The 24,024-nt window shown below is 38.5% G+C and overlaps 1 protein-coding gene across 1 annotated transcript in view; it reads right to left on the reverse strand.

Annotated features, from left to right (window-relative positions):
* Nucleotides 1-4,476: 4,476 nt before the first annotated feature.
* Nucleotides 4,477-24,024, reverse strand: part of gypc (glycophorin C (Gerbich blood group)) — a 36,639-nt gene continuing 17,091 nt past the window's right edge. Inside the window, exons 3-4 of the mRNA XM_084420511.1 lie at nucleotides 10,681-10,716; nucleotides 4,477-4,857 (exon numbers count right to left, since the gene is read on the reverse strand). Of these exons, the coding sequence (XP_084276637.1) occupies nucleotides 4,661-4,857; nucleotides 10,681-10,716 (233 nt within the window). The 3' untranslated portion in view covers nucleotides 4,477-4,660. The remainder of the gene's footprint in view (nucleotides 4,858-10,680; nucleotides 10,717-24,024) is intronic.

Here is a 24,024-nt window from a genome sequence, read left to right on the forward strand (position 1 = left end):
TTAAACTCAGTTGGGGACAGTCTTGAGACTTTATTCCCCTCCAGTGTTATATTTGTAAAATCAAAATATGTTACAAAAGCAATTTGTTTGGCAAGAGCTACCGTATTTCATGTGAAGAGAGATTCTGAATACTCAATCATCAGAAATGTCACAGAGGAGTGTTCTGCTTCAAAAGTGAAAAACTGATGTGCTGATGGCTTCTTTCTGCTCATTTTTGTTTCAGTTTTATGTTCACTTTTGTATTGTTTTGTTAACAAATCCATGTCTGATTTCAAGTCTGCTTGACTTCCTCACAACTGAAAAAAAAAAAAAAACTGCATTACTGACATTCTGCTTAATTGCAATAATAATTGCTATGTAAAACATACTATTCAAAAGTTTAAGTTCTATAAATATACTATTCAAATGTTTTAATGTGACTTTTGAGTAAAAAATGCACCCTTTTAAGTCACCATGAAATTAAGTTTTTTTTTTTTTAGGGATACTTGCAGTATTTACTATAAATGATTTATCTGTATACATCTTGAACCCTCTTAAACTTTAATCAAAATAACTTCCCCTCCCTCTTGCAGCGACATCTTTTCTCATCTCAGATGACATGTTTACTGGCTTGAGGGCGGGACAACCTGTCACTCACATGAGATCACAGTAATAGCAAACCACAATGATCCAACAATCCAATCAATTTCCGATGGACAAAATCAAGTCTCGTCCTAGATTCTTTCTTGTTCGAGAAGCTGTTTCACTCGGACATACCTCACAATAGGAAAGAAAAGTCTATCGCTACGTCCGTTTCATGCCGACTTTAAAATACACATACACTGCATTGCTGCACTAACCTTAGGGCAGGTCTTACAGTTCACTTCAAAATGACCGGCAGGTGTTTTTTAAGCATATGGAGTGTCAGGTTTGCTGGCTTTCTGTTGTGCTGTGAAATAGACTGTAAAAAATAGCTAAAAGTTCTCCCAATCTCCTTTGGAAGCAGATTCTGAAAGGCCTGCATATGATGTGAACACCAATATTCTTCAGTTCATTTGATCATTCTTCAAATAGCAAAAATAGCAACAAAAAAACGAAACCTTAACTTCTGGTCTTTAGTGACCTGAAACGTCATACACTACCCTCCTTACTTATTATTTTTTTCAAGTTAGACATCAACCTTCTTATTATTCCTCAGTCAATTCATTATCAACAACATAACAAGAAAAAAATATATAATTGTTAAAGAATGCCTGTTTTTCCATACATTTTTTGTAAAAATGATAGGGTCGCTAATAACCCAACGTGTGCAGTATAAGTATATTTTTTCTGCACAACAATAATTGAATATTTGATGAAATAAGTGCAATTCACTTTTATTACACAAGGTGGCAATGTCTGATACACAATGATGAAGTGACGTTTCACTCTTAATTACCGCAGGCAGGAAACAAAAGAATAGGAAGTATCATCATCAAAACTTGAAATGGCTCAGCGATTTACTGCAGAGCAAGTACCAAATGCAGTCAAATATTAGTGTCACTTTCAGCGATCAAAATATTGATTTTAAAGATGTTGAAAATGATAGTTTTGAGAATATGTATGAGATCGTGAATATGAGCCAGATGCTGAATGTTACATGAGCTCTGATGAGGACAGTGAAGATGGTATAAAACATCTGCTTTAAAAAAAAAAAAAAAAAAACTTTTAAAATATGCTTTATTTTATTCTTCTGTAATTGTTACTCTAGGAGAGTTTTATATTATCGTGATGGCTAGAGATCCATCCCTTATAGATCCGGGTCACTAAAGACCCGAAAATGCAATAATGATTGGCGAAACATTCATACATTTAAGGGTTAATGTGTGGTGCAACTGGCTAGATTTTAATGTATCCAAGGAAGGAAGGAAGGAAAGAACAAATAAATAAATAAGTAGCCTATTTTTTGAGAGCATATTTCATCTTTTTTTTATCTTCACAGTTCACTTTTGTTAAGCTCTGGGGAACACATTTGAACACGTTTATGTTGAAGCATTGTGGGAGGTGATAATTGTGTCATGCACATCTCACTCCTGTTTGTGGATTGTTAATCATAGAGGTGTCAGTGTTGATTATCAAAATATAAGTGATGACAGGCATTCTAGCTATTACACAAAATTGTCCTTTCAGTTGTTAACTTCACTGTCAAAAAAAAAAAAAAAAAAACGCTGCAGAAACCTTTAGTGGTGAGGTGTCATTAATCAAGAGCGCTGGACGGAGGAAGAGGGGGGTGAGAAGGTGAGATGAGATTTGGTGCTCAGGGCTTATTTTCAGCCTCCATCCTTGAAGCAAAGAATTAATCAAAAGAAAAATATCTCTCACTCGTGTCGGATTCTCGCGGTGCCGCTCACCTCCAAAGTGTCTGGCATTTTCATTTTGTTGCATCAGCATCTGTACTGGCCTTTGAATAATGTGTACATTTTTTGGTAAAAATCTTCCAGAAGAGATCTCATTGAAAAATGATTTATCACGGTACACATCAACTGAAATCATATTTATAGTACTCCACGTCCCAATGCCATGCAAACTGTTTGCTGGAGATAACATTTCTGTTTCCCACGAGTGAATAACGCAACACCTGTACTAATTACTCCCCCATGTAGAGGAACTGAATCTATCAATGGCCCGAGGCCTGGCTGCTTGATCCAAAATAACTAAACTACGCACAGCATGAGCTCACTTTACTACCAGTAGCTGTGAGCTTAAAGGAAATAGTTCACCCAAAATTTTTTATTCTGTCATCATTCCAAACTAATTTTTTTTAAACATGTATGATTTAGTTTTCTCTATGGAACAAAAAAAGAGATGTTTAGCTTTAGCAGAATGTCTACTGCTCACTATTCACTACATTTATTGTGTAGAAAATGTATCTGCTATAAAAAAAAAATTAAGTCATACTCAAAGTTTTGAAAAATACAAAGGTGAGTAAAAAAAAAAGCTTTTACAAACTTTTCATTTGTGGGTGTAGGTTTTCTTTTCTTGTCATTTCTTTTTTTAGACCTGTGCTATCAAAATACTGACACAATTGGAAAATTGAAAAAAAAGGGAGACTTCACCCATTTGCATTAAGCTTTGTATCGTTAAAACCCAGTCATATTTTTGAATGGTTGTGCAATATACCCTCATTTTCAACTGAGAAGGGAGAAATACGGATTTTCGTGTTGCAGTTCCTGCTTATAATGATGTAAAAATCGTAATTTTGCGTCATTCTAAGCAGGAAGTCCCATATCTTTATAGAGGGGATGAGACTACAAACACTCGTTCCTCATTTTTCCAGGGGGTGGGACCTACTCACGCTACAGACCTATTACAGATCAGTGGGTGGGACTTCACTTGCAGAAACTAAAAGCAATATCCGCCATCTTGTTTGGAAGCTAAGCTAACAGGCGCTGTGGAGCCAGATGTGAAGTTCCGACAATGGCGGAAGGTACTCAAATATGATTTGGAAGAAGAGGATTTCGAAAGTCTGATGCTCGAATCAGATGTTCGTGGCTACCTTTACGAGCCGCAATATAGCGAAGAGCAGCTGAGGCTGATGGAGGAACAGGAGGCGGCTGCTGCGGATTCTGCAGCCGAAGCAGAAGACCTGCCTGTCACAGATGAGGAGCCCGGACTGGCTCGAGCTGGGGCGGACTGATGGTGCTCTCACTGTGTGCCTACGGACACAGGAATAGAGTCTGTCTCCTGCAGAGAATTTCAACGGTGCCAATTTCTCCTGGACAGTTGTGTTGTGAACTGGATTAGTGGGAGTGGCTTGTGGAGCTGTGCAATGTGGTGCATTGGGAGTTGTTGTCTTCCATACAAATGCGCCCTAAAGTTACTTTCTGTCTTTCCTCGGTCAAGAAGGCACCAAATTCGAAATTTATGTTACATTTCGACTACGTATATGACACACTTTCAATAAAGATTCATGTTCCCACGGGTGAAATGCTCCTTTAAATTAGTCTAACAATTAGATCTTATCATTTTTTTCTTTTTTTCACAACCAGAAGAATCATTTTCAGAATCATCACAGTAAAAACAGAAGCATGTAAATTTGTAACACTGTAGTAATATGGATGACATTTTCCCCAATGGCTTTTCCTGAATGTTTTTTCCTATTCTCAACATAAATGTTCTCATATCCTGAACTTCTGACTAACAAGTCAATTTCTTAATATTATTAAAATAATTGCACTTAAAGGTGCAGTAAGCGATTTCTGAGAAACACTGTTGGCCCCTTATATGTGCCACGTACAGTATATAGATGTGAGAGACCAATTCATTTCACTTGTTTGAAAAGTGTTTTTGTTAATCCTACCAATTAAATGTCTTGAAATATTGCTTGCCATTCATATTCAAATCCTGTCTAAGATCAATGGCTTTCATTTCCTTCACCTGAATACCATCACATTCTCCTAAACTGATATTTGTGCTGACAATCAGCTTCCAATAGGAGTACAGAATTTTTATCCATACTCAAATGTTACCTCTTTTATTCAGGAAGAAAATATATGAACAATGTCAGATATTGAAATATATAGGAATTTCATAATACTCTTCTGGTTTCTTTCTGTTTGCGGAGAGTTCTGTCAGCTACTTCACTGCTCTAGCAAACAGCATTAAGGCATCATGTAAGCCGAGTTGGGCTATCTATTGTGCCTCATATGAAATACTCTTTCTTGCTCTCATCCATGGCGTCCTGCAAGGCTGGGTCTCTACGAAGAGCGGAGTCTGCTGTCTCGGAAAACTCTGTGCCCTTGGCCTCATTGGTATGATATGTGCCCTTGTGTTTGTACATGTATCGCAGAATGACGCCCAGGAGGAGGAGCAGGACCAGAACCACCACAGCAATGACAGCTAGAAGAGAGAGAGAGAGAGAGAGAGAGAGAGGGGTTATATTTGAAGATAACCTGTGGGCAGCAGCTATAAGGTGCAACTGAACTAAGAACAATTTAGTCTGTTTATTTCAGGATGTTCACTGAAGTATACTGGCTCAAGGACCAGAAAGGTAGTAAAGACATTGTTAAAATAGTCCATGTGACTGTTGCTGTTCGCTGATGGCCACCGTGACGTCACGCATGAGTGTGATGCTGATGCAAGAGCCAGCACAAGGCACAAGAGCGAAGCACTGCTGCTTCTGCGGAGTGATTTGCTCGCAGCACCTGAGAAGCCCCGTGGTGAGGAGCAGAGAGTTCGCTCAGAGTTGGAGCAAATCACTCCGCAGAAGTAGCAGTGCTTCGCCTTCTGAGAATATAGTTCCCATATGTATACGGTTAGAAGATGGCTGTGTATCATGTCACCTTGTTATTAGTACATGCTGTGACTATACAAATCGCAACATGTAAATAGGAAAATATTGGTGTTATTTTGTCACTTACTGGGAGCAGTATGCTAGCTGGGGCCGTTTACCGGACAGTCTTTGTGCTAAGCTAGGCTAGCGGTGGGTGCCTCAGACAGAGTTACGGCACGCACGGAGATGAGAAGGGTATGTATGGACTTATCTAACTCTGGGGGATACGGTGAATAAGCTAAAGTCTCAAAAAGTCGGTGTGTTCCTTTAAAATATTCTAACTGACCCCCCACCATTATTTAGAACCTGTCACTTTATTGTTTCCATGGTGACGCGTCATTGCTTGTCACATGACACACCGCAACCACAACAGCGCTGAATGATGATGATCTGCTTTTATGTCATTTTTCCTTTTTTATTCAAAATATTCACAAATCATTAGCTATAGCATGAAATATCTGATATTCCGATTGTCAAATATGTGCAAGTGGATGTGTTTTGTTGTTTAAAGGGACAATGTGTAGCTTTTTATTATCTAAAATCAATATTTTTATTCATAAATATGCCCTTAATGGTGTACAAATACCTATGCCAATGATCAGACTAATCCTCGTAAACGAAGAATTTATTATCTTTATATACATGGGACGGGTAGGTCCACGGAGGCTTCCATGTAGTTCCGCCATCTTGAAAAACTATAATAGCAGAGAGGGACAAAAAGTACTAGGCCAACGCGTTTCCACAACGCGTTTTCGTTCAGAACCAGCGTCACGTGACTAGAGCCAGCAGAAGCGGAGGAGCAGAGCAGTGAGAGGCGCTTGTCACTTCCCCGGCAAGTTTAAAAGGATGCACTGCACGGTTATTTATACACCGTTCATTCATACATATGCTGAGTCACAGGATGAGTCCTCGTCTTCGAAAAAGTCCAAAATAGACCGTAAAAGGAAACGTGACCGGAGATTACAAAAATAAGGGTTAATGTTGGGATTGCTAATGCAGGAGAAAGCTTTCAAAAGAGACGCTGAAGTTGCCTGCTTTCTTCTCGACAGGTAAGTCAATGTTACGGTCTTAATTACAAGCTTTTTTTTCATTGCTTGGTTGTGTACTTTATTATATAGACAGTAGAACATTTATAGTTAAAAGTTAAACAGGCTCTTTGATGAATAGCAGCTATTGAGTAAAGTAACATTAGAGAAGGCTCTGATGATGATGATGATATCTAACAATGCACGTACTTCAAAAAATATAACGAGTAAAGAAGGCATTACTACTAATTACCATAGTTAATGTTTTTCACAGTCAGTAATTCATTCTGTAACATTCTTTTTTTCCGTTGTTTCAAGTTTCAGTTTGTTTTAAATAACGAACCTGTTCACCCGAAGAAAAACTCGAAGTGCTATTATAAGACATCCTGTCATAGCTTTTTGGTACATAACGGCTACCGTAGATGCAACGTGCATTTGAAAAAGTGAGGCGCTGGAGAGCATTATTCGTTTGAATGCAAAATACAATTTCACCACTAGATGGGAGAAATTCCAACACATAGTCCCTTTAAACACCTTTATAACGATCGCGTTAGTTGAGCTGTAAGTTATGTGCGATGGGCGCAGCCATGTTAGTTTGTGCCACAGTTCAGAGAATCGGATCTGTTGGATTTACAACATGTCAGTTCATCCATTTTTCACAAAATACATGAAAGTAAGTGGCCGGTGAACTGGGAGAAAAATAGGGTAAACTTTAAAGCTACTTACACATTGTGTATCTGATATGAATAAAACGTGTCGTCTAACTATAATGGAAAGGATTATTGTTGCCGCTTCCATTGACATCAGTGTATTTTACAAACTCAAATGCATTGTTTTGCTAGTAGCCTACTTATGTGATTTTAAATGTCTGAAACCTAAAATAAACATTATGTGGTTGAAAACACTGAATAGTTGTAATATATGACAAGTGCTGAGCGCGTCTGTCTCTGGCTCAGTGCCAGCCAACGCACAAAAGCACGTTTAAATTTAGCAGTTGATCACGTGATGCACTGACTGTTCTAATCACACCAGTGTGACTGTAAGCCCCAGGGACCAGCCAAGACTGATCATACCGGTGTGATTGTATGTGCGAAAGGGTTAAATATATATTTTTTGCGCACAAAAAGTATTCTCGTCACTTCATAATATTTAAGGTTGAACCACTGTAGTCACATGGACTATAGAGGGTTTTCACTACATGTCATCAATCCGGAAGTCGGCCATTTTGGAGGCACTGAATAGTGATGTAGTACTCGAGTCCGGTCTCGGACTCGAGTCCGGTCTCGAGACCGATTTCTGCTTTCTCGGACTCGACTCGGACTTGTTCTTACAAAGACTCGGTCTTGACTCGGACTCGACCCTTCAAAGACTCGGTCTTGACTCGGACTCGGCATAGGCGGTCTCGTCCCATCACTAGTCCACTAGAATACATACCACTAGAAAATTTTAATTGACTGTTCGCAAAGACCCGCCCCCCTTAGTTACTGTCGCTATGTCCGACAAGCTACACCGTTCTGACTCACGCCACACCATGTTCTCACGCAGTGAAAAATACATCGCGGAGCAGAGAGGAGACTGACAACACGCTGACAGACAGGACAGACCAGGTTACTTTTCGGTTACTTTTGATATTAAACATATTAAACAAAGTCTCGCCTTTCAAACTTGGTCATTTTTTAAAAGAAATTTAAACAATAAATACCGTTTTGTGGCTCTTAAATGTGTAGTGACAGATCGCTGTAGAGCATCAGTTAAAGCTGCTCGTGAACCGATCATCTCTTCCTTCTAGTTAATTTATAGCCTCAAATAAACATGAACAAACATAAGAAGCAATGTTGTTTTAACCACGGAAAGGCGTCAGTACACTCCGTGTTTCAAGTTCAAATCCTCCCATGTTAACCAACGGACTCGGTCTCGACTCGGACTCGACCCTTCAAAGACTCGGTCTTGACTCGGACTCGACTGAATTTGAAAACCAACGGACTCGGTCTCGACTCGGACTCGACCCTTCAAAGACTCGGTCTTGACTCGGACTCGGCATAGGCGGTCTCGTCCCCATCACTAGCACTGAACGTAAACAATGCCACTGAACTGAACAGACTCGCAAATTTTCTGATTATTGATGCTGAAAATGGTCGAGTTTTGGACTGTACTAATCGTTCCCACCGGGAAAAAACATTTCGAGTGACAGAAGTTAAAGAGAAGAGTGCAAAAAACTGATGAAAGAAGGCATTTGTGGTTGTTGAGAGAGGCACAGCATCAGCCACATGTGTAAATGAAGCGTTGACTATGGCCAAAATGTTGAGGTAGTTAACTATGGCTACATTCACACTGTCAGTCCAAATCCTATTATCTTTGTATCCGATGTCCACACTGTGTATCGCAACTGTTCAGATCCGATTTGTGTGTCCATGCAGCTCTTTGGCAATATGGCAATGACATTGCGTTGTTGGAGGGGTTTGTATTTGCAATAGAGATGTTGTCTTATTTAAATTTTACAACATGGAAATGTGTAGCCGCCGCGCTGGACTACTGCGTCTTGAGCATTGGTCTTGAGTCTGCTGCAGAACTGTAGGAGGCTGGTATGCACAGCTTTTTTTCCACGCTCTTATCTGCGCCGGTTTCAAAAATAATAATTTTCTGCTCGTCCGGCACTTTGCAACAACACAGCCTTGTTTCGGCAGCGACTTTCAGCATGTTCCCTATAACAACTGACGTTTACATTTTACGTGGCGTGAGAAAGTAACATACCACGCAAAATCCGATCAGAGCGTTCAGACTGAAGCGGATTTCCTGATATGTGATTTGAATAGGATTTCAAACCACATATGGATGTAGCTTGAAACGGATTTCATGTGCTTTTTTGGACTGACAATCTGAACGTAGCCAGGATAATAAATAGAAGGAAGAATTGCAGTAAGGGCTAGAGAAGCTAGCTCATTTGGATCTTTACCACATATTAACTTTAGTTTGGCTAAATTTCGCGCTCTTTCCTGCTTACTAAGTTCTTCTCTATATGATTTCGCAGCTTCCATGTGTTTTTTCCGTGGTTTATTAGTGTAACAGTGTGTTCAGTAGTACATAAATTGTGCAATCTATGCTGTTGTTTACATCTGTGTGCCTCCATAATGGCCGCGCATCCGGGTTACCGCCCAGAACGTGACGTTGGTGAAAACCCTCTATTTTAACGATGTCTTCACTACCTTTCTGTTCCTTGAAAGTGGCAATAACGTTGCAGTCTATGGGGGATCAGAAAGCTCTCAGATTTCATCAAAAATATCTTAATTTGAGTTCAGAAGATGAACGAAGGTCTTACGGGTTTGCAACAACATGAGGGTGAGTAATTAATGACATAATTTTCATTTATGGGTGAACTATCCCTTTAATGTTACACAAGAAAGAAGTTAGAAAATTAAGATTATTTTTTTGTGGTACTAGTCAACATTATGTCACAAATACTGTTGATTGAGCTTAACTTACTGAACCCAGAACATTTTTCTGATTCAGTAGCTGCCGACTGGTACCAATATCTAAAGATCAATGTGGTTAATGGTCATAACAATGATGCTATATTACAATTTAATGATAGCAAATCAGATGTACACAATTATTATGTGGATGAGAACAAACCCACACACTGATTCATGTGTAAATGAGCTAAAGTGAGACCACTGTGGCACTGGTATTTTCTTTTTCTTTTTTTTGCTCAGCCAGAGATCTTCTGAGGCCAGGAAACATCTTGTGCACAAATGACCTCTCATTTGTACAGAAATCATCCAAGCCTCTCTGGCCATTATCAATGTGCTGTTCTCACAATGTTCTCATAACTACACACTCTGGAAGCAAAAAGCATTTTTCTCCTCTGACACCCATACATTCTGTATAAGTAAAAAAAATTGCAAGTAACACATTAATAATATTTCATTATGGCATACAGGAGATATTTTATCAGTGCCCAGTTTTGTTCTGAAGAGTTCATTAAAGCATTAAATATACTGGATATTCAGAAATGAAAATCGATGTTTTCCCCTGCCTGATGCTTTTCATTAGCCTGACTACGTCAGACTTCGTACTTCCGCTCAATTTCATTGACATCTACAGCTCAGGTGATTGGCTCAAAACAATTGTGCCCAGAACTAAAAATACCCATAAGCCTAAATAGACATAGGAACCAATGGCACCAATGGTCGAGGATACTTTTGTACACGTAGCCCTGACTTTTTAAAATGACATCAACAAAATAATTTGTAAGGGTCAGATCAGGTAGAAATAGTGACTAAAGGCAAAAGCTGCACATTTTTAAAGTGTATGTGAGTTGAGGGCATATTGGATATTTGTACGTTTGTGAGCTGTTACAACACTTACCTCCAACTATAGCTTCAAAGTATGGTCCTGATCGCTCTAAAGACAAAAAGAGAAGAATATTAAAAAAAATGGTAATATATGACAAAACAGAATGGTCACATCACACAGGCTGTCCCCTTGTCCATTTAAAATTTTAAAATGGTTTCACTCATACATTTAGGTAGGAATTTCTAATAGAAGTAGATATCAAGTATTAAACAGAGTAAGGCAATAAAGTAGAATAAAGAAACTGTCCTTAAACCAGTTCTAGTTCTGCTGCTGTTCTGTTGATTTGAAGTGTAAATGTCTTTACATGTCATTAAAGTTTAGTGTTCTGTTTGATCTTTTCTCAGTGGCTAAAGTCCTGAAACATTTTCAAGATGAATGCTTTTTAGGAGTGCTGCAGTGCAGCCATGTACTGTATCTCTACAACGCCTCACTGATCCCTGGCAAAACACACACTGTTGACTTTCTTCCTGTGTTGTAATAACACACGTGAATCTTTCATGATGCTTTGTTTTTATAGACAGCTGTCTCCCCCGCTGTATTGTAGCGAGACTCATTCTCTCCATCACCATGGGGACAAAAAGCTCGTTAAAGAAAGTGACTGAAGATAATCATGAATTATTGCAAAGGCAACATCTGCTGCCTTGACTTGACTTTCACAGAAGGACAGGCAAATCAAAGATGTTGCTTTCAAAATGGAGATGGATCTAGTGTGACCCCCAAACTATTTTTCAACAGAAAGGATAATGCAGGTTTGACCAAGCAGATTCCCCCAAAACACGAACAATTAAGCTCCCTCATTAGTGTCTAATAACCTGTTACATTGTGATTAAAAGCTCATTGTGATTTTGGTGTTTACAGTGAGACTATATTTGGAGTAATTAAGGAGACATAGAACATTCACATTTGGGTAATGTGAAGGGCATGAAGGTGTGTTTGAAGGTATACTATCCCCTCATGTGATCTTTAATGTCTCCTTATGACTTTAGTAATTAGCTGTCCTTTAGAAAGGTTGGAGTAATATAAAAAAAGAAAAATTAAATAAAAATGACAAGCTCACAGAGGCTCTGAGCCATGCAGTGGATTATTTATAAATCAATCAAGTGCTTCCAGCTCTACCAAACCACATGTCAGAAAAATGAAGACTCTGGATGAAATATATCTCTCTAATAGAGTTGGTCTTTGTTTCACAAAGTACCACAAATTTTTTCCTGGGAATTGTCGTCATTTTAACACCCAGATGTGTGACCTCAAAACTGTCCTTAGCTTCCTCTAAGCAAAGTTAAGTCAGTGAAGTCATAACTAGTGACATTCAACATAGTAAAAAATTGTTTTTTTCTTTTCTGGAAAATAGACCCCAGAACATATTGATAGGTCTGTTTATTTAAACTGTATAGTGCTTTCTGAGGCTCTGTGTACCTCCTAGAGTAAATGATAAACTAACTACTGAGAAGAGAAACAAAGGTCATGTTATTTTGAAAATAAAGACAATCACCCTTTCAGTACAATTACTAAATTGTACATCTAATAAACCACCAAGATTGAACCAGGATCCCAGCCCTACATTATTTTTTTTCCGGTTTTCAATAATCCGTTTCATTCAGATGTACGTCACAATTTGGAAGAAAATATCTGTCACTACTTCCGTTACATCCCAACTTCAAAGGTGCATTCCTTATTGTTCCTCATTAAAAAGATTTACAAATAAACGTAACAGTAGTGTAATAAGGTTTGTAACTGGTGAATGTTAAACATAACTTTAATAATAAAATAAACATAAAGATCAAAATGAAAGTAAAATAAAATAAAGCACCAACATAAAGTCCAGGCCTGGTCCTCTCTCATCCTTCACTGTCGTCACTCCTCCTTTTATGCTTACAGAGCTCCTCCTTGTGCCTCGAGACCGGTATGGTTTATCAGCACTCGTACCACTGGCCTCACTCCGTTCCCATGGCTCTCTGCCCCGCCCTGCTTGCACAAGTAGTATTTTTAAAAATCTGTTTAAAACCATGTACACTAAACTGAGATTGAGACTACAGTTGTATAAGTAAACTAATAAAAGCTGTTTTTGTCTTAGGCCTCGTTTACACTGCAGGTCTTGATGCCCAATTCTGATTTGTTACCTTTATCCGATTTTTTTTGACCGTCCGTTTACACGTTCTTTCAACTGTGCCCATATCCGATTCATGTGTTTACACTTGCCATACTATCTGAAACATTGCGCATGCTTAAAGGGTTCAATTCTCTTGCACAGATGGACGAACGCGAAATATGATTGATGCTCTGCGATATGCGAATTTCGCCAAACATCACCATGATTATGAGGCGGAGGACGATGAAAAGTGCCATCATTGCAGCCTGCACATGATTCAGTTGTTGTGTGCGAGAGAGATCTCAGGACTGGTGGGAGCATATTGTGGCGGGAAGTTCTTGAAAGAGAAGTGGGTCCGAAATTTTAGGATGAGCAAGCCAACCTTTGATATGTTGTGTCAGCGTTTGTTCACATTCCTCTCCTACGACGATACGTTTCGTCGGGCCATCCGTCCCTTTGCAGAAGCGCGTCGCCGTCATTAAACCGCGGAGACGTTGCCTAATGCCTCAGAAAATCCGATCTGCCTGTTTACATGACAGTCGCATTGGCACATATCGAATTTATTTCCACATATGAATGAGGCCTGAAACCGATCTGGAAATATCCGAATGTATGCGTTTTTTTTCCTGTTTACACTGTCATAGAACACATCCGATCTGTGTCAAATCCTATGTGCAAAAAAATCAGAATTGGTTCACATTTCACTGACAGTGTAAACGAGGCCTTAGTTAGTGTACACTTTCCTCGCAGAATAAATTAATAATGGCTGACTGCAAATTTCTACAATGGCACTGGTAACCGAACCTTTTCTTTTGTAATGCTACATCCACACCACTAGGTGTCAATATAAGCCCAAGACAATTGTGATTTCAACCAGCAATAAACAAAAAATTTGTTCACCTTTAAAGTTGGCATGAAAGGGAAGTTATAATACGTCTTTTCTTACTTATAGAGAGCCTAAGTCCCTCCCCTCCGCTTCCGGCTCATGGGACCTTATTTCGGAAAAAATATGTATGGTAGTCAATGGCGAGAGACAACTTATCTTTTTATTCCATCTGAACTGTGCCCTGAATTACACATATGATGTTTGTCAATTTAAAAGATAATTATGAAAGTCAAGAAAGTCGCAGTTTGTCATAAAACAGAAGAGTAACATTTAGTTTTATGTGAAAATCGCTCAATGAACTACATCTCCCGGGAAGCGAAACAACGAGCAAGATCCGTTGCTCGTATGTGTGCAGTCTGGTACAAAACACTCAGACATGACGGCGTAACGTTACGATTATAACGTAAGACTATAGAAAAAATGACAGATGTTAGCCTCAGTAAAGTTAGCTTCATTCATTGAGAGAAAAGGTATGACGTCACATGTGCGCCTTTTGGGTTTGTAGTCTTTGTAATTACGTATTTTCACAGTCTTATACCTCAGCAGTTTTACATCAAACTGCGACTTTCTTGACTTTAAAATGTATCTTTTAAATTGACAAACATCATATGTGTAATTTAGGGCACAACTCAAACGAGATCAAAATATTTGTTGTCTCTCGCCATTGACTACCATACAATATTTTTCCGAAATAAGGTCCCATGGTGGTCTACCGGAAGGGGAGGGACTTAGGCTCTCTATTGTGATTATGTTCAAGTAAAAGTGCTCCTGGAATGAGAAAAAAACTAAATTAGGGGACTTGATTTCGTACTCTGAAATTGATTGGATTGTAGGAAGTAAATGGACATCTGAATGCCAGTTTTCAGTCATTTGTGGGAGATATTTAGAGAACAGATGTTGCTTTGAGGGGGAGGAGAGGTTAATGTTTTTGTTAATTATGTTATGTTAAGTTATATAATGTTAATTATGAGGGCATTTGAATAAACAAAAATAACTGTTAAATAATAAATGATTTAAAATAAACACTGCAACATTCTTTAAAAAAAAAAAAAAAAAAAAAGAAAAAAAGAATTGTCCATTTAGATTTAATGGTGACTTGAAGAACGCTAAATGTCCTATGGTATAGGGAAGTTGGAAAAGTTTGATTATTCAAAAGGGTTATGAAGGACACAGTTGTTTTTATGTCTCACAGGTCATATTTTTGTTTCCATTCAGTGAACAGAGAGGCAAACTGTTGAAATCTATTTAGGACTTGAAACTGAAGTGTGGAATTTCTGCACCACTAGCTTCACCGAACCAAATTGCAAAAATAATGATCGGTTTCAAATAGAAAATTTTGCTACAAACTCACCACTGACTGAGCCAATGCTGCTACGTTGGATGCTGAAACAAATAGAGTGATGTTTTGACAACACCACAAAACAGAAATACTACACATATTGGGAACATCAACCAACAAATGGCTTACTCTGCTTTCAATTGGGATAGTAGAATGTATTTTAATTACACTCTTCACCTTTAAATGGAGTGTACACAGTAATGTGTGGGATGGGGAGTCATGAAATTTCCGGCTAATATATACTTATCTTCTCATTCTACAGCAGAAATACTTGGTATAGTGGATGTTAAGCAAGTTATAAAAGATCTTTCTAAGTCACACTCAGCGTAGAGCCATAACACCCCAGGACGGATTAAATCTCTGCTAAATTTGCCATGCAAACACGAGGGAGCCTGTCTCGCCTGGAGGCGTCCCCTTGTTAGCCTCGTTAGTGAAATCCGCCAGCCGCTGTGACATGGAGGAGGACATCTGTGCTGCGTGTCCAGATCTGAAGAACAGCTTCTTTTTTTTCACAGCCAGCCATGAAACCCGATGGGTTGGACCTGAAAGATGATGAGGGCCACAGGCATTCCACCCTCTCTCTCACTTCTGCCACACAGACCCAAGGCAGAGCAGACCCAGCAGCGAGACATTTGCTTTCATCACCTTCCCAGAAGTGGAGCTAATCTTGCCCAAAGCCGGCTTTTGAAGCGCACTGGTAATTGTCTCCCAATAGGATGGGCAGCAAAACCAGGAGCCAGAATGAATTCCAGTCCCTTCAGTTCTTGGGTGGGAAACGCATTAAGCTGATAATTTTCCAGCTTGAATTAATGCAAATTTCTCATTGTTGCTATGCCCAGTGCCCAAACTGGAGAACTACCAAAGCAATGGCATTTAGCTCTGATCGGAACATTTTATTCATGGGGACAACCAATGCTCTGGCTCTCATCCGTTAGCCTCAAACACATTGGATAACTAGGTAAGCCGTCCTAAATAGTCTACTTTTAAGGTTTGGTCATATTAGGTGCACATAAGGCACACAATTTTGTGTGCAAAAGCAGGTCCGTTGTCTAATACCAGTAGTGTAAAGATATGTAAAACACTGCACACAAAAGTCACTTATAAACGAAGCAGCATGACTGGATTTCTCCTGTGACATTTTGCTGAACAACTTTAAATGTGACTTCATCAGATCTTGAAGTCATTAGATATTTGCCTATCCTAATTTGCATGCAGAACTTTGCATGCTGAATTGTTTGATTCTTCCGCTCCCTTTAATTTCATTAAGGTAAAATGAACCACAAGGCCCATCACCTCCCTGGGCGTAGCTCTATAGTACATTGTCAAAACCGCAGGAACGGAGGTCTTTGTCTTATCTGTGAGGTGATGAAGTGTCAGGGCAGGCCTTCGTGTTTCATGTTTAGAATTAACAGCTCCTTCGATGTCTGTCAGGAAAGCACTCAACTGTGGCCAGCTGCCTGTGCCAAACTGAGAGTGAAAACAGCCACTAAACGCCTGACTAAACTCTCTGACTAAAGACACTACTTTCCTCTCACTCTTTGTACTATTCATCATCCTTTTAAAAGAGCAGCTTAAAAATGGACAGACACAGGTGCACTTGAAAACTAGAAATCCATCTCATTCAGACAATCAGTCGTTCTAATGTCTTCTAATGCACAATTATTCTGCAAGTTGTATTTTTGAGGATTCATTTTATTATTGAATATCTACAGTGCTCTCAGTGAATCCAAAATATGAATAAATCTCAAACCTGAATATTTAAAAGTGAGGTTTTGGCTTTCTAATGAGAATATATATGTGTGCAGAATTACTGGGCAACTGTTAGTGTGCAGAGTTATTATGCAACTAAATGAAAAACGAAAATTTTCCCATCTCACTTGTTTATTTTCATCTGGTGAAGTTAGAATAATAAACAAACAACTCAAACTGTACTCATAAGAATGTTGCAATAATGAAAATATGATCCTCAACATGACAGGATGTAGACTCCATGTATTTTGGAGCTCTCCAACTCTCCAAACAGAGTTGTTTGGAGTATGACCAGCTGTTGCAAAAAAGTATTGGAAAATTTCAGGGAATGCCATTTTTAAAGTCATGGAATTCAGAAGTCATGGAATATCACTCTGATAACAAGGATATAACTATAGCTATACAAAGTACTGACAAATTTGCACTTTCATTCCATACATTGAGAGTGTCATTACATACAGTATATTCACACTTTAATTATATACACATATATATATATTGTTTCATTCTATATATTCAGATTCATTCCATATATTCTCACTCTCATTCTATATATTCAAGTTTCATTCCATATATTCGAACTCTCATTATATAAAGTTTAATTCCATTTATTCAGTTCCATTCAATATAGTTTCACTTGATATATTCACACTCTCATTCTATATATTCAGGTTTCATTTCATGTATTCAAACTCTCATTCCATTCAAGTTTCATTCCATATATTCAGAGTTCCATTCAATATATTCAGAGTTTCATTCCATATATACTCAAAAATTCATTTTAAAATACTATAATTTCCTACAATTATATATAATTTTGCTTTTGACACAGCTCCAATAATCAAACAGGGTTTCTAACCTTAAAATTAGTGTTTGCAAGTGCAATATCAAATAACTATTGTTTTAAACAAAATATTTGCCAGTGGTCAGACAAACAGGCAGTCCCAGTCAAAACCACTGGTTGAGCCAGTATTGGATGCAATGTTTTGTTATCATAAAGACAGTGTTTTCTGGGAGATCAACCTTGGTAGTAAAATTTAAGCCCAAATCCTGCTCTGTATCCTGAGCATTAAAAGCTAAGCAGCTTCCTCTTAAATAGCCCATTGCCAATGAGGACATTGACAATAGATGATAACCTGAGGGAGCTGCAGAGCAGCCTCAGCTTATAATGAACCTCTAACAAACCATGCAAACGCTCAGTCCTAGTTAATCAACATATTTTAATTAGATACATTTTTCAATGGTGCAGCAGTCACAGTGAGCAAGAATAAGGCCACCGCATAGTCGAAAGTTTATGTAGTATCCTGTAAAAATGCCTAATGGTTTTCACACTGTTTTACATATTTTTTGCTCCTCAGAGAAGGTAAGAATGATAATTCATTCGCACAGTCCTAAGGCAGGGGTGTTCAAGGGAGCCCAAAGGAAATGTTTGGTGGTCCTTGTGAAAGTTTAAATAAATAAATATTTCTCATGGTAAGGACAAAAACATTGGGAACTGTGATATATTATAATTATCCTGAAATTAATATATAGCCAATGTGTACATGATAAATAAAAAATATAATTGGGAAGGATCATTTGGGTGTCTATGGAATTTTTTTTTTTTTTTTTTTTTTTTTTTAAGTTCGAAGGTTTAAAGTACAACTGACCTGCTGTCTTCACAGGAATATATTTTTATGTTTTAAGCTCAGAATGACTTGTAGTAACCATTTATCAGACTTGGGATTGTAAAAAGGAAATATTGATCATAACGTTATTTACTATGTCTGCAATGCACAGATCCACATCAAGAAAGGCCTCAAAACAGCCTTGAGTGAAAGCATGTTGTGAGCCCATCAATAAATCTCTCATTTACTGGTCAGGAGCTCTTCTCAGATTCTATACTACCTCTATACACTACCAAGGCGATTCAGACCTTTAAATCCTCCTCTTAAACAGGTTTTATGATAGTCATTTCTATCAGACTTGAGAGAACTAGCCACTGTATTTCTGCACTGTATTGCTGGTGATGTGATTGCTTTGCAAGATCATATAAGAAAATTGATTGAGGAGGCTTGTGTCAAGGCCAAAGGATGTTCATCAGCATTCCCAACCCAATGCGATGAAGAATTGTTCTATAGAACCAGAAACTGACTTGTACTGTTTTGTACCTTTAAGGTGTGCTCACATTAGCAAAGTTTCATTGAAATTTCATTGGCAAAACGGGTCCATTGTCTAATGTCAATAATGTAGTGATGTGTGAAGCAGAGCTGACACATTACTCGCTTTCAAACCAAGAAACGTTCTGTTAAATAATGCGATAAATTCGCATAAGCAACTTGAACCTGTTGTGAAATCTGCATGGGGAAATCTTTAGGCTTCACGCAAAACTCACACACACGCACGTACGCACGCACGCACGCACACACACACACACACACACACACACACACACACACTGGCATCCTTAAACAAGATATAGCCTAGGCCTAAGCAAAAGAAGCAACATTTTAAGTTAAGTTTTCAGACAATATTGAATTAAAATTTTCTTGCAAGTCATATATCATAATCTAAACAAGGTTTATCCTAAAAAAAACAAGAAGAAAAAACATTACTGTGAGAAAAATAAATTCAATATAATTTTTACATCTTTGCTTCTCAAATAATTTATCTTATTTAAAAAATAAATTCTTGTCATTGTTTCCCCTCACCGTTTATTCCAGGTAAATCTTGACATTTCTTAAAAACAAAAACAAAAAAAAAACCACTTATATTTAAAGTACTTCAGTTATGTAATTTTAAGTAATTTTAAACCTGATGGCCATGCATATTACTTGAATAATTACATTTCGTCCCCTTGGAATTATAAGGTTCTATCTGCGTTCTGAGCAGTTTTGAGATATTGAGCTTTAAAGTTTTTGCATTCCATTCGACTGTGTAGAAAGAACCTTTTTATTTTCTAAATAAAAAGTTCCAAAATGTACACAACTTAAAAAATAACATCACATAATGTATAGAAATGGTCACAGAATAAGAATATGTGAATAACTAAATTTTGACAAAAATGTCAGATATAACCTTATAATTCCAAGGGGACGATTTTGGGTTAGAAGTGAGTTATTCATTGAGTCGGTACGGTAGGCCAGAGCTGAACTCTAGGTAGACTAAGACTAGCATAAGGAGGTTAATCACATCAAGCTATTGCATCGATTTACATCATGCAACACACATGCAACTCACTGAGCAGAGAAAGGGCAGACACCAGTACTGCACAGGTGCAAGCATATATTACACACTGGTCATTATAGCTGTAAATTCATAACCATACTGGGCTGAGATGGCGGAGACAGAATGAGGAAACCACATGCTAGACTCTCTCAATTCCTAAAAGAAAAATGAGACAGGGAAGGAAACAGGAGTAATGGATGTGACTAATGGAGCGATATTTTAGCATGTCTTGGAGGAGGAGGGAGGGTGGGAAAACGTGCTGAAAGCTTGTGCTGTTACAATGAATAGAGAAGAGAGGAACAGCTTTCTGTTATTGAGCTTGGCAGTCTCATAAGGGAATGGAGGCTGTAGAAAATTGTATCCAGCCTCACCTCAACACAGCTCTGCTGACATTCTCATTCTCTGTTGAGGATTATGTAACAGCGAACGGTATTACACAAATAAATATCACATTGATATTTTTGAACCTCTAAACCCACACCTAACCACTAAACACAACAATATCTTATATTTTATAACCAGTTCACACCAAGAACGTTAACTATAACGAGAACTCTATTATCATCCATTCCAAACCAATGGACGATAACTCTTTGTTTATTATTAACATACACCAGTTATGTTGTCTGCCACTTTAGATGCTCGAGCTCTTTAAAGTCATGTAATTCTGATTGGCTCATAATGGGTGAAAGAATCAATGGTTGTCAATGATTTTATCATTCATCAGCTGGAAAATTAGTTCTTAAAGTGATTCCAGCAATACAGTTCCTCTGTGTTGTTATCAGTATAGTTATAGTGTGGACTTACCTATTCTTATAGAATTAGAATGATTATTAAAACTTGGTGTGAATTGGCTTCAGTAAAGTTTGGCATCTGTAAGATTTTTGAAAGTTTTCATCATACTCCAGTCTTCAGTGTCACATGATCCTTCAGAAATCATTCTAATATGCTGATTTGCTTATTTCAACAGTTGTACTGCTTAATATTTTTGTGGAAACTGTGATACATTTTTTTCAGAATTAAATAAACAGCATTTATGAAGAAAAGTTTTGTACTATTAAAAATGGTTCACTGTCATTTTGATCCGTTTATTGCATCCTAGAATAAAAGTATTAATTTCTTGCTGACGCCAAACTTTTGAATGCTAGTGTACCTCAACTAATTGGCTGAGGTCAAAAGAAAAGGCCACAATGAGTGAAAGAATACCTCAGAATTTAAAAAATGTAATAGCATTTCTTGTAGGAACAGCAACAGTGTTAACATACTGTGCTAATCCACCCACAACCGTTTGAATTTGGTGTTTATTGGTGCACTAGTTTATGAAAGATTGTTGGATTGAAAGAGGATCCACCCCAACAGCTGTGCAACTTAAAACACGAGCAGCTTGCTCTTCCACACCATTCCACACATCTCTCTTTACTTCTCTAACACCCTCACTTCCTCTCCAAAATCTCTGAAAGACCTTGGGCCCTATCTTGCACCCAGCGCAATTGACTTTGTACACCGACGCATGTATCATTCCTATTTTGCACCCGCGCACAGCGGACTTTACCCTCCAAAGACGCACGTCGGTAAACTAGGAAATACACTTGCGCTCCCGGGGGGCGGTTCAGCGCAAAGAGGAGGCGTGTTCCGGCGCAAACGTTCCCTCGTGCTATTTTGCAGGTTTAGAAAACAATTCCGCCACTGACCAGGAAAAACCTAGTTTAAAGTCAGTGGCGCGTTGTGCATGTTATTCATATGCTATTTTAAGGGCGCATGCTTGGCCATAATCAATGTAGCGTGTGCACAACGCGCATGCACTTTGATTCTCTCATCTACACAGAAGCAGCAGTTTTCATTTTTGCAAATCATACATTATTACAATAGATAGATAGATAGATAGATAGATAGATAGATAGATACACAATTTATTATAAAAGCATACATCTAGCTTACACATTTACCCAAATTATCATACGCCTGTTTAACCGAAGTTAATTTGGGTGGGTTTCTCCATCCCCAATGTAACTTCTCTCTCTTTTATGGCCGTGACGAGAGCGTTGCTCTCCTCGGCTGTGAACCGCTGCTGGCGCGCGCCTGGCAAATCCGCCATTACAATAGCAATCCGCCATGGAAAAAGCGCGTCTGCTCTTAAAGGGAATGTGAGATGTCGCTCTGATTGGTTTATTTCACGTTACGCCCAAACCACACCTATGAATAATGAAGCTACTTCAGACCAACCCATTTTAGATTTGCGTCGGGCGCAAGAGTAATTTATTCCGCCGGTATAATAGCAACAGCGCCCAAGACCCGTCCACAAAGTTACTTGCGTTTCGCGCTTGATACTTGCGTTTCAGATCGTTAAAATAGGGCCCCTTGTCTGTAAGTGGCCAATAACAGTAATTTACATCATACATTGACGGCTATAGATTTGAAATGGCAGTGTTTTATTTTTCTATTCTGGTCATAACAGGTCAGTTGGGTTTGTCAGCATCTATAAACGTTTGACTCTTTAGACCCTTACGTAAGCTGGTGTGAATTGCCCTTGAGAAACTGTACGCACATCAGAGCGAATCCAACATATTCCTTTGAGCGCCGACACAATGAATCCGAATGGCCTCTGCTGGCTTCATTCATCATCTGGATATGTCTCACAATGCCATGTGCCATAATCAAAGCTGCATAATTATTATTATGATATTCATTTCTATAGATGGCACTTGCCCTTAAGAAGGTCAGTCTATCATCTTTGGGACCAGAACATCTAATCTTTGCGAGCTGCGAAAGTGTGAGAAATAGATTGAGAATCGCAGAAAAATATGTAAGAGAAGGAAATTGCAAATGACCCCAGGTCACTCGGCCACAGATACAGTTATTCAGTGGCCCAGAAATCAGATTGTGGTGCTGAGGGGGAGGACAAATCAAATTGAGAAAAAGGACCGGAGGCGACACAGTGCACGTCTATGAAGATAAGAGGAATGTGGAAATATCCACAGGGACCTAAACCTGCGTGTACAGAAAGGGTTTTAAAGTTTTCAGACTTTCCATTGCGAGTTTATAAGTATACAGACATGACATTAAACATACATTGCAGGTAAAGGATTAGCCCTGTTTCACACAGCAAGCATCCGCAGCGCGTATGTGAAGCAGCAGCATGACTGCAACAGCAGGCCCTACCTGCATATACACTACTGCTTTTTTCAGATTGTTTTATGATACCTTCTTTTGAAAGTGCTTTTGGGCCTCTTCTCTGTAGTAGCAGTTATGTTAAAAGTTTTGAATGAAAAACTGCTGTAAAAAACACACTTCCCTTGTCCATGCTCTGCTCCATCATCAGCACAGTCCGCTGATGTCTGTACACACTGTACAGACATACATGTGCGAGTGATTTCAGTGCTCAAAAACAAAAGGTCCAATAGGTAGTGCACATGCACGAAACACATCTATCTGTTTATTTGTGCGCTAGACTGAGTGGAATGCGGAAAATGCTGAATTACACTGAATTAACTTTTTGTATGTAGACCTACACAGATCTGCCATTTTCTGTGTACTTTCTGTGTAGCAAAACACATCATTTTAAATTTAAATATCATTTTATTTTTAATTATACAAAAATGGCTCTTAGAAAAATAAATAAATTAAAGCTACACTGTGTGATATTTTCCCCCATCTAGCGGTGAAATTGTATATGACTACCCAGTGAATATTAGTTTCTGTTGCTTTCAATTTCGAGGGCGTTTTAACTCCTACGGTGGCCGTATTATTCCAAGATTAACATGGCTTCCAGTTCGACTTCGTCCAATTGCGCCTTTATAACTATCACTTGTGATCCGTCGCAGCACAGATTTATGTTACAAGGTAAACAATACTTTTCACCATTGACGTGAGGAAAAGTAACGCAAGTTATATTAGAGGTCGTTCTGGCGTTATGCACAACCATGCTATGGTTAGACAAGCAACTATAAAACTTTGAATTTACACAAATAGGCTGAATTACCTGTCGAGAAGAAAGCAGGCAACTTCGGCGTCCGTTTTAAAATCTTTGCTCCTCATGAGCTCTTTCCATCTGGGAAAAGTTACTCCAGTATTGACTTTGGTCTTGCT

The sequence above is a fragment of the Rutilus rutilus genome (genome assembly GCF_951802725.1).
Source record: "Rutilus rutilus genome assembly, chromosome: 10".
Taxonomy (NCBI): domain Eukaryota; kingdom Metazoa; phylum Chordata; class Actinopteri; order Cypriniformes; family Leuciscidae; genus Rutilus; species Rutilus rutilus.